This window comes from Pollachius pollachius (assembly GCF_949987615.1).
Source record: "Pollachius pollachius genome assembly, chromosome: 3".
Lineage (NCBI taxonomy): Eukaryota > Metazoa > Chordata > Actinopteri > Gadiformes > Gadidae > Pollachius > Pollachius pollachius.
The window spans coordinates 8,864,650-8,876,549 of record NC_136936.1 but is presented as its reverse complement, the minus strand read 5'-3'; the positions used below and the strand labels follow the sequence as shown (position 1 = coordinate 8,876,549).

Below are 11,900 nucleotides of genomic sequence, written 5' to 3'. Positions count from 1 at the left end.
GTGTTATTTCGGTCTCCTGAGTTAGGTATGAGGTGTCTTTAATAGCCTACATCCTTCTTGGCTGGAAATAGAAACGGGTGAATGTTTCTGTTCAAGAAATGAGAATGAATGAAAACATGTTGATGCTGGATCTGCGCCTATGCGTAATCATTCGATTCTCAGTCACAGTCTTTCAATAAATAGGCGGTAAGTTATCTCTGGTTCTATTAAACGATGTTGTTCAGCAGACCTTTAAATCCCAAAAAACTTAATGAATTTAGCTCTGCGTTGTTAATGAGAAGGGATCGTAAAAATAGACGGTATCATTTTTTGTATTATAATATTATACAATTGCTCATAAACAAAGATATTAAAGAAGAGGTTCTTGGTTATTTCTCATAAGTATGTGACAGAGAGAAACTGATTAATTATTTACTAATTATAGCTGAAAGTGTTGCCAAAACACAATATTAGGGATCTGATTACTATTCTTTACACAGAAAACTGACTTTTTCTCTTCGTTGTGAAGTGCACAAAGGCAGCACATAATTAAAACACCATTAACAACTCTTGAGTTATAGATAACCTACTTTACACTTTTCTTAGCGTCATTTAGGGATTTCAAGTACTATTACACAGATGCAGGAGTATAACTTTATACAATTCTTGGCCATACATTGAATTCTACTGATGGACGCCTTAAGGCAATGCCACTCGAAAATAATGAGTCTTCTGCTGTAGCAGGTCCTCTGCCAATCATATGGTCTAGAAGAGTGATGTTTCTATTCCACACCATGGAATTTAATCATTATTAACTCAAAATTAAGATGCAGCCATACTGCTGCGTTATGTTCAATGGGTATTTCCCATATGGGCCCATTCATTGTTTACGATCGAGGTCATTGGCTCTGCGTTTAGGGAAAGACATATGTGACGCAGCTTATGGGGGGGAAAACGGTGATAAAGAAAATAAACACGTCTCTCCCTACGAATCACTCCCCAGCTCTGCCGTTGATCGCTCATTAACGAGACAGATTTTCTATGATTCATGGGATTGATCGTTTGATTTATTGCCAGTGAGTCAGTGGCGCGCGGTTCATTATGTTCACATGCAAATCCTCCCCGGGAAATCTAATACCAATGTGCGTGTTGACACTGGTTTGACGGTCATATGGGTAATTGCCTCGTTTAGTTTAACCAGCGGATTTGCATAAATGCTAATCATAGTCAGCGTGGCCCATCTACGTTTGAGGGATTTCAACGGTTAATTCCCCAGAGAGAGAGAGTTGCTGTGTGAGTACACAAATTAAACGGGTTTACCATCCGTCATTATTATGATTGAATAGTGGTCGTCCTATCTTGGCCAAACAATGAAGATGAAATTTGTCAAAATAAGCGAAATAGGGAGTAAGGCCTACTTCTGTGGCTATTGTTAGACGTAGAAGATATCATTTTAGAAGCCACAATTATTGAATTGTATTACAGGTAGAAGAGTATTAAGAGTGAATAAAAATTCAATCATGTTCGTAATTAAATGCCAGCTAACTACTTCAATATATAGTAATCAACCACATTAATTATAGTGATATCCATGAGATGTTAATGTTGCCACAACTTCAGCAACGCGAGGTTGGAAGAGATGTTATCATGTGGCTCTCTATTTTAAGAATAATATTGCACAATGTAATTCATTTTCCATCATGAAACGCTGTAAGTAATAATGAAAGGTTAAAACCCTCGCTAGGTCACACGCGCGCACACACACACACACACACACACACACACACACACACACACACACACACACACACACGCACACACTTTTCCGAAGTGGACACTTGGTAAATGGATTTCCGCTGTAATAACTTGTTCGGTTGCACACTGGATATTTCCCCAGGTACTCTGTTGTAATTGAGCAAGGATATATGCATGGGGGACTCTATATATAGGGAACATGTGTTAACGTTTGATTGCGGTTCAGTCGTATAGTGTGATTCAACAGCTAGCTCACATATACGTCCAGTGCCGTATATCGATGAACTAGAAGGTAGAGGTGGAAGTACCACCTCTAAAATTAACCTGTTGTTCTTCAGCGTCTAACGTAAAGAGAGGGATGTGAATCGTAGCGTTATCCTGGTCTACCGCACCGCCATCTCCGTTCTCTTACTCCTATGAGCTTTGTGAGCCAGTCACCACTCCCCAGAGCGGGACGGTAAGAGTTTTTTGACAAACAAGTCGCAGAGCAATAACGGAAACGGATATCCCTCTGTCTGAGGTCCCGCCCTCTTTCTAACCTCTAATCGCTTAACCCTTGTAACTTAAAGTCCCACCCCCTTTCTCACTGTTCACTGCTTTACTTGTGTTACTGAAAGAATCCCGCCCTCTTTCTTAACTCCCACCGATTTACCCGTATAAATAAAAGTCCCGCCCTCTTTCTCACCTCTCACTGCTTAACCCACGTAACTGAAAGTCCCGCCCTCTTATTTGCCTCTCACTGCTTAACCCGTTCACTGAAAGTCCCGCCCTCTTTCTCGCCTCTTACTGCTTAACCTGTTCACTGAAAGTCCCGCCCTCTTTCTCGCCTCACCGCTTAACCCCGTGTAGCTGAAAGTCCCGCCCTCTTTCTCGCCTCTTACTGCTTAACCTGTTCACTGAAAGTCCCGCCCTCTTTCTCGCCTCACCGCTTAACCCCGTGTAGCTGAAAGTCCCGCCCTCCTCGCCAATAACGTTATTTCGAGCCCTCCATTGCAGGCATTCCGAGGTTAGGGGTGAAGTTAAGTCTAAAGCGGGCCGCTGTCTTCAAGATAACTAATATTTATCCCGGCTGTCCGAGACCAAGGAATTCCTCCGCAGAGGACCTTGTTTTATTTAGCCCGGTTCTGGTTTGCTCACTGAGCTCTCCATGAGTTCACACCAGTTGGGGCTTCATTTTTTGCACTGCCGTCATCTGCTGAGATTTTGGCAAGTGGCAGCATCTAGAGGTCTAGAAAAGGAGTTTAGCGAGGTATGCGTTTGACACTTATTTAAGGCGCGAACGAGCCTGACCCATTGACCCTCACTGTTCTTCAGCCCAACGCCGAGCTCGGAGTCTCTGAACGATCGCCATATTGCTGCTAATTTAATTAGCATTGATATTGTTGTTTCACTTTCGTTTCTTTTTTTGGAGCAATTCTTTCAATTGGTTGAAGGGCATCTCTCCAGCTGGCTGCTGGGCCTCGAGTCTGCTGCTGAACGCAGCCAAGCCCCGTCACTCCGGGACACTCAGACACACAGAGTACTATAACACACCCTAATACCCTGGTACACACTCAGGCACACAGAGTACTGAAACACACCCTATTACCCTGGTACACACTCAGACACACAAAGTACTGAAACACACCCCAATACCCTGGTACACACTCAGAGTACTATAACACACCCTAATACCCTGGTACACACTCAGGCACACAGAGTACTGAAACACACCCTATTACCCTGGTACACACTCAGACACACAAAATACTGAAACACACCCTATTACCCTGGTACACACTCAGACACACAGAGTACTGAAACACACCCTAATACCCTGGTACACACTCAGACACACAGAGTACTATAACACACCCTAATACCCTGGTACACACTCAGACACACAGAGTACTGAAACACACCCTATTACCCCGGTACACACTCAGACACACAGAGTACTGACATACACCCTATTACCCTGGTACACAATCAAAAACACTGACAGACAAACACAAACGGGCACACAAACACAGACACACACAGCAATACTCAGGGGCACAGACACACACACCCACACACACACACACACACACACACACACACACAAAAACACACACGCACACACAAAGCATTACTCAGGGGTACACACACACACACACACACACACATACACAGTCTACTGACATAACCAGAAATATTTACACTTGGACTGAAACAGAGTTAGACAGACAGGCTTATGCACAGATAGAACCACACACATGAACCATTACATGCACTTCTGATAAAATGAAAAGGTTGGGCATCACTGGTTCAAGATCGTGCATGCAATGCGCTCACTCACACACATCGTTCTACAGAAATTGCCAAATTCAAAGACACATTGCACATTTGGAAATAACTGCTCTCACTGTGAATTAAAAATCTGCAGCTTCTGTTACTCAATCTCCTCGTCTGCATTCCCTGAGCGTGGGTGAACCTCCCAGCTATGGACACAAGAACTGGCTATAAATCATCTCATTGCACAAACACAAACACACGTTTCCAGCCTAGTTGGAGACAGGCAGAGTGTGTGTCTGTGTCCTCTGTGTATAGCGTTGTGCTCAGCGGATCAGCCGCCTGCCAGACTATCAAAGGGCCGCCCAGCAGGAGCAGGTTCCAGGGAGCACCTGGTCGCCACACCGCTCGGAGCAGGGGGGGTGGAGGGGAGAGGAGAGCCCAGATGGAGCCCTGCCTCAGCCCTGCACCCCCCTCACATACGGCTCTAACTGGGACAGGCAGGGGTGGAAATAAAACGCACACACATGTAGAGACAAGCATGCAAACAAATACACAAATACAGATAGAGACACTATGACATATAGGGATATATAGATACCCAGAGGCATCTGTATACTGATACACACATGCACGCACACACGCACACACACACACGACGCACACACACACACACACACACACACACACACACAGGCAAATGAAAGGCATACAAAAATAAACAAATATCCACAGATACAAGCAGATTGATAAATTGTAACAGATTTAAGACACGGGGCCAGCCAACTGAATATTGGATCTGCCACATGCTACTCATGTTCACATGCATAGATGTGACCATCTGTGTCAATAGTGTCTCAAGTCTTCTCTGGATGCTAATAAAGTGAAGTAATTGATATAGACAAGAATCTCCTGGAGATAAGGGTTTAATTTGGTGGTGACGGATCAGTCCATCAGATTAGTTAATTAGCTACATTTCTTCAAAGGCTCCTCCCAGTGAGAAGCTGAATAGTCTAGTGCAGCGATTTTATACTTGTGGCTCACAAAACATATGCCTCACCTTCATCATTAGAAAGAAGACCATGAATTACTAATGTTTTAGCCCCAATTGTTGCCATGTTTTTAGGAGGAATCTTTCTGGCCGTGCCTTAATGACCTGGGGCATGAGGGTCCCGAGGCTAGACCGGTTGAGGTTTAATGTTGAGACCGTTTGACACCAAGGCGAAAGGTTCTGGGTTTAATCCCCTATGTCCTCAGGCTACCTGTCAGCCCTTGCTGCTCCCTAATGAAGTATTTAAAATGCAATGTAAGTTGCTAAATGCTAAATAGTGCCTGACTGAGCAGTTAAATCAGGAACTACTTTTTATGCCTGTAACAGCATCTCCGTTACACAGAGCTGCACATTATATACAATTCATATTTAAGGCCAAATATCAGTCCCTTTTCTTCTGGGGGGGGGGAAAAATCGCGCAGTTAATTTGTGAATTATCATAGGCGTCATTTTAATCCATCCAAATTGAATAAAGGTGATTAATGGATAATGTGAGTGGCTCTATGAAACACGTAATAGCTCACATAAATCTGCCAGGCCAGAGCATATTCCCAGAAGCCTGATGAAGCAGAATTTAACATCCTTATTGGCATAATAGATTCTAATATGATGCATTCATTCATTTCATTAGAGCTTCTATTTACAAAGTACCATAAATGTATGTTTGTTGTTTCATGGCGACAGCCATGTTTGAATTACTTCCATTTAGGACTGTTAGTGTAGTGTAGTGTTAGTCAAACAAAAGCTCAGTTCACTGGAAAGATACCTTGAGTTTGGTTCTGGTTAGCTAGTTAGCTTCTGACCTGTTAGGCAACAAGTGAAATCAGTATCTACTTAGTGAAGAGACAGATAATAGTTATGTCTAAAAGATTCATCCTTCAATTTGAAAAATAACTTTGAATTAGCTTCCGGTACATGTAACCTCTGAACTTCATTCATAAAGGTCACGAACCACGACCACCTTTACTTTACCCCACTCCCTGCGGTCCTCTACCAGCCTCCTTCTCCACGGTGCTCCTCTTGCCACGGCCCTAAAATGTCAGCCTCCCACTCAGTCGCCAGGAAAGTGTGAAGAAGAGAGGAAATAAACAAGAAAAAGAAGGAAAGAAAGCCCGCCCTCCCACACAAACACAGTGTTCGGGAGAGAGAGAGGGGGGAAGGGGCGTTGGGGGGGGAGAGATTCTGACACTACCGTGCGTTCACCTGTGAGAGACCGCTACGGAGCTCAACAATTCACGGACGACAAGGCCGATCTCATCCCAGAGACTTTATTGCAAACACATCCGCTCTCATAGGCACACACACAAACACCAGCAACGAGTGGAGAGATAAAAACAGAACAAATGGAACAGAAAACAATACACAGAAAGAAATGTGACTTCAAAATAACAAATAATTAAAAGAGAATTCAACCTTAGAGTCACTGCTTTAGAGGACCTTGTAACTGACCTTGTAGATAAACAACATAATTGGTGGTGAGTTTGAAACCAACATTAAAGATCAAGCCATCACTAGTACCTTAGCACCGATCCCAGAAGAGACAGGAAAGGAGAGAGACAAAGTAGATTGAGCCCTGAGATCAAAACAGGAAGAGGACATGAATGTAACAAATATAGCAGCAATCGCCCAATACATCTTTGAAGGCTTTGCTCCAACCCAGACACATTATTCAAACCCCAGTAGCGAATGATTCATAATAACTTTTTTAAAAAGGAAATGTTGGCCAGCATATTAACAGGTTGATAAGGAACACCTCCCCCGTTAACAATAGAATGTTTTGGCTGCCAGGTGATGTTAAAGGTGCAGTAGGTAGGCTTTAAAAGCTAATATGTGTGTTATGTGTCAGAAATAGCTTAGCTGATCGGCAGCTATTAGTAAGGGAAAATCGCTGTCGGAATAACTGTTTGCAGTTGACTGTTATTGCCTGCCTCTATATGTGCCTGTTTATATTTCAGGCTCATTTTTGACCAATCAGGGCATCTCTCGAGACCTACCTTCAGAACGCTTTACGCGATACAGTGGTGGTTAGAGCTGAGGAGACACAGGTAGTTACAGCTGTCCAGTCAGTTCAACACTCTCTCCATTGAAACCAGAGACAAACAAAGCACTTCCTACAGCACATGTTTCCCAGAAGACACTCTTGAGACCTTTCTCTCTCTGTGTTTTCCCTCTCACTGTGCTATCTTTCTCTCTGTCTGATTTCCTCTTTATACATATACATAATCTCTCTCTGTATTAATTTCTAGCTATAGCTCCATCCACCCGTCTATTTATATATTACCTCTCTCTCTCTCTCTCTCTCTCCCTCCCCCACTCTGTCTCTCTCTCAATCCTATGCTAATGAGACAGAAGAAGGACAGAAGAGCCAAGGATGGATCAGTAGCCCTAAGGAAAGGGGCCCAGGAGGGAGGAGACATCAAGGAGGAGATGAGTAGCAGGAGCAAGTGGCGAGTGCCGGTGAGGCCAGAGGCTGGCAGTGCCGCTATCCTCGGCAGGGCTCCGGCCCTGGTGATCAACAATGGGGAAGAGCTGACATTCATACCCATTACCATTCAGAAGCAGAGGGTAGAGGACCGAAGATAAGAAGAATATTTGTCTGTAGAGGAATAATAGCAGAACGGGGGATTGATGAAGCTGGAGGGAAACGGCCCAGTGATTGCAAAGTGCCCCGGTGTCTCGGGCCGAGCTAATGCCAGGGTGAAACAGGAGCAATACGAATGACAGCCCTGAAGGGGGAGAACGGAAGGAGGTGGAAAAGTGCGGTTTGGTGGGGGACCTCTCAGCAGCCAGACGCGTCCTTGGTCTTGATGCGGCGCTGGTGGCGTGCGTACCGGGGGTCTAAGCCCTGCTCAGCGGGGGGGTCCTGGCCGTGTAGTCCAGGGCGGAGAACACCCTCCTAGCCCCCCGCTCCCCTCGTAGAACCGGACCAGCACCTGGAAGCGGTCATAGTCGATCCATGTCCACCACTCCCCCTGGACCCGGAACTGGAAGGGGAGACACGGGCGCGCACGTGAGCACACGCGTACGCTGATAAATGTGCACGCACATACACATTCATGGGGTTTATATGGGAAGACATGTTAGGTACATGCTGAAAGAGTGAATTATCACTGTGTAGTTGTTGTATATTTTTTGTAGTTTATTTAAGTTAGCAAAGCAGCATATGCCACATCCATTTTTATAAATATACACTTTATATAAACAGCTTTTGTTTCCTCTGCAGGTATTATTTTGAGGCTACGTCCAAAGCTTATATTTTCGCACTATAGTGATTGACAGATATGCATCAGTCCTTTTATGCTCAAGAAGGTCTGCAGCATTACAGAGGAAACAATGAGGGAACACAGAAGCAAAAGCCTGCTGGGAGATGAAGTTTCTCGTCACAAAGAAAGAGAAAAAGGCATGGATTCAAACAACAACATCAGTCTCCAAGCAACGAACCCAACGTAAGGGTCATGGTGAGGGTAGAGATCTGTTGCTGGTACCCGCAAACCTTTTCTCTGCTAGACTGGATAAGTGTTACAATACACACATGCATTCTGACACACACACACACACACACACACACACACAAAATTGAAATTGCCCACACAATTTCAACTCAGCCTCTTAGTCACCTGAAAAACATGGTGCGTGCAAGTGAGTGAGTGAGTGAGTGAGTGAGTGTAAGAGAGTTGTGTTTGTTTGTTTGTATGTGTGTTTTTGTGTGCGTGTGCGCGTTGAAGGGCTGCTGGGCATTGAAATAAATAAATGGAGCAAGGGGATCAAAGAGGGAGACAGAGGGAAAGAGAGACACAGACAGAGGCAGACAGACAGACAGACAGACGGACAGACAAACGGAGCGAGGGAGAGAGAGATCATCACTGGGGAGATCATCTGATGATCCATAACTAATGATGCTCTAATGCTAGCGTTCCCTGCTGTGAATGATCAGCTATCACTCTCCCTCCCCCCCCCCCCCCCCCCCCCCCCCCCCCCCCCCCCCCCCCCCCCTCTCTCTTTCTCACACACACAACAACACAAACACACTTACACACCCACAGGGCTAAAGACGAGTGAGGGAGAGCGAGAAGAGATATTCAATGCAGTGGAATAATGAGTGATGAATGGTTTTACAAGCTGGGAGAATAATTCAGCAAACCACTTTTCTGCCCAATTGAGTGTGTTGGATGTAGCTGTGTGGTTAGGACTGGTCACATGACAGCAGGAGCAGCAGGTACCCATTTCGACCAAGGTGAAGATGGCCTATATGCATATTAATATGTGTGTATGAGAGAGCACGTCAATGAGTTAAGAGTTGAATGTATAATGCAGAGATGTATGTATGAATTAATTAGTTTATGAAAGAACCAAAGGAAGAGTTTGATAATAAATGAACGACAGAATAAAGAGCTGGGTGAAAGCCTGACTGTAGACATGAATGGATAAGTGTATGAAAGCAGAGATGAGTGCATGAATGAAGAGACAAATGAATGAATGGCGAGACGAAAGGATGGCAATGAGTGAATGAAAGATGAAAGGACACCAGAACAAAGCCAACCGACCGATGAACACACCACGACAACAGCAGTGTCGTGTGAGTGGCCACCGCCGCTCTCATCAGAGAGTCAAGCACATCAATATTCACAACCTGCAGCTGTTTCTGGGCCTACATTACTGTCGCATTCAGCCAATCATCAGTGAGCAGCCAGTGTATGTGTGTGTGCCTGCTTGTGTGCATGTGTGTGTGTGTGTGTGTGTGTCTGTCTGTCGTACTGTACTGAGTACAGAGTGGGGGCTGGGCGGAGGCTGGTCCGGTCTTACCTCGGTGTGAGCCAGGAGCACGCAGTTGGGAGGGAGTGCACGTGTTCGCAGGCGATGCCGTAGCCGGGGAAGGAGACCACCTCCTGGTGGCAGGGGACGTTGGCCGTGGTCAGGCTGCTGGCCGGGCTCTCGCCGCAGTACGTTACACCCCTGGACTTCCACCAGTACACAAGCACAGCAGTCAGGGCAAGGTTGAGTGTGGGTAGGACCCTTCAAACGCTAACCACCCACAGTACACACCACAGCGTCGTGATGAGGTCGTGTGTACCGCACTCTTGAAACGCTAAGAACCACCAGAGCACAGAACATTGCAGTCATGGTGAGGTTTGTGAACTATTAATGGCACCATGCACACTGCCATTTTGGATGCTTCATATGCGAGGGGGAATCACATTTTCACATTTATGTTGATTGTCACTATGATTTTGAAAAATGTTTTCCTTCTAGAAACAATCATGCTTTACTACCATTTGCAGAAAATGGTTTTGGTTGTATCCAAGCAGCACCCAAGGGAGAAACTGAACAGAAAAGTGTTTGTGTTCTACTTTCACTTTTCCCCCTTTCAAAAAAAAAACTAAAATACAAAAACAGCAGACAGGGGTAACAATTCAACAGGGGATCTTTGATGTTCTGTGTGGTTTCGATTTTCATTCCGTGAACAGCCAGGCGCTTTTTGCAAAGCAGGTCAGCTCTGCTTTGTAAAATCAGCGCTTGATCAGGGCTGTCATGACACATGGTCCGCCCAGAGGCAGCATCCCGTCGGCGAGGTAACCAGAGATGTGGGGTAGTGGAGGTGGAGGGGAGGAGCTTGTTGTCCTGTTACACCCTGCTGGCTCACTGGCTCAGTGACCCTAACTGCCTCAGTGACCCTATCTGCCTCAGTGATGCGCGTGTTGGATGACACTCGGGTCAGGCACATGATGAGTGCCGGTGGGGGTAGAGCCCGGCTTCTGCAGTCAGCCTGCGGTGGGATGAGGGCCTGATGGAGACGGTGGCGATGAGGGCACTGGAGGAGGGCGGCAGCAACCAGCCACTTTATTTACCCCACACAAGGGTATTATCGCTAACAAAAATCGAACAAAAGAAAGAAAACTAAGTGTGAAAAAAAGAAATTGTTGGCAGCAAAAAAGCTTTTCAAAAGAATTATAACTAACTGAAACTGTATTGTATGTTAAGGAAAACAAACAAAAATCAATACATTATTCTGATATTTTAAGTCACCCCTGACAAATACCCCATTACAAAGAAAGACAAAAACGTACACGGAAACTAAGCATTTAAAAAACAAGTCTAAAATGTACTAAACTAGCAAACACACTGTAAGAGCAAAAATGTCAAAACCAAAATAGAAATAAAAACTAATGAAAAACAGTAAACCATGATAACCTTGACAGGAACTTGGAGAGGCACTCCCGTCGGCCCATCTGTTGGCATTGGCCAGGACTTGAACCCTGGCCGCTCGTCTGACCCTTAATGTGAACACATTGCTACACAGAGAAATGTGTTCCGTACACTTACCACAATGAGACACACTCAATTATATGTTGAACTACGGAGAGGGAAGGGCAGGGAACAGGTGTTTAATGACTGTTTGGAGGGGGGGGTCATGTTTGTTTGGGTGTTTAATGGGAAAAGTAACTCAAGCTTATCAGGCTTTCAATTCCGAGGCGAGAATTGGACCAGGGGGACTGGCAGAAGAGAGGTCTGAGCGGTAGCCACTGTGAGAGAGCATGTGTTCCTCCGCAGAGACATATAGAAACCAGTGGACCCCTGCAGAAGCCAGCGGGTGAACCTGTACAATGGCGGTAGCTCCAGCATGTTAACTGAGGAGACGTACCAAATAATACCCAGACAGCAGGGGCCCTGTGTGCCCTGTGTGGGTTGAAAGGGCTCCTAGTGTTGTTTTTTTATTTTATTCCCCAAGTCAAAACAACACAATACTCAAACACCCAGGACTGGCCAAGAGATGCTGAGCAGTCTCCAGTATTTGCACCGTGTGGGACAGAGTCAACCCAGGGTGAGACAGAGGTACAGGTTTGTTTAGTCTTTCAGATGTGAT

General features: G+C 45.3%; 1 protein-coding gene across 1 annotated transcript in view; it reads right to left on the bottom strand.

The window, feature by feature from the left end:
* Nucleotides 1-7,887: 7,887 nt before the first annotated feature.
* tyw1 (tRNA-yW synthesizing protein 1 homolog) overlaps nt 7,888-11,900 on the bottom strand; it is a gene marked incomplete at its 3' end in the record, with an annotated part of 49,130 nt that continues 45,117 nt past the window's right edge. The window contains 2 exon segments of the mRNA XM_079732966.1: nt 7,888-8,022; nt 9,883-9,990. Coding sequence (XP_079589092.1) covers nt 7,888-8,022; nt 9,883-9,990 — 243 coding nt within the window.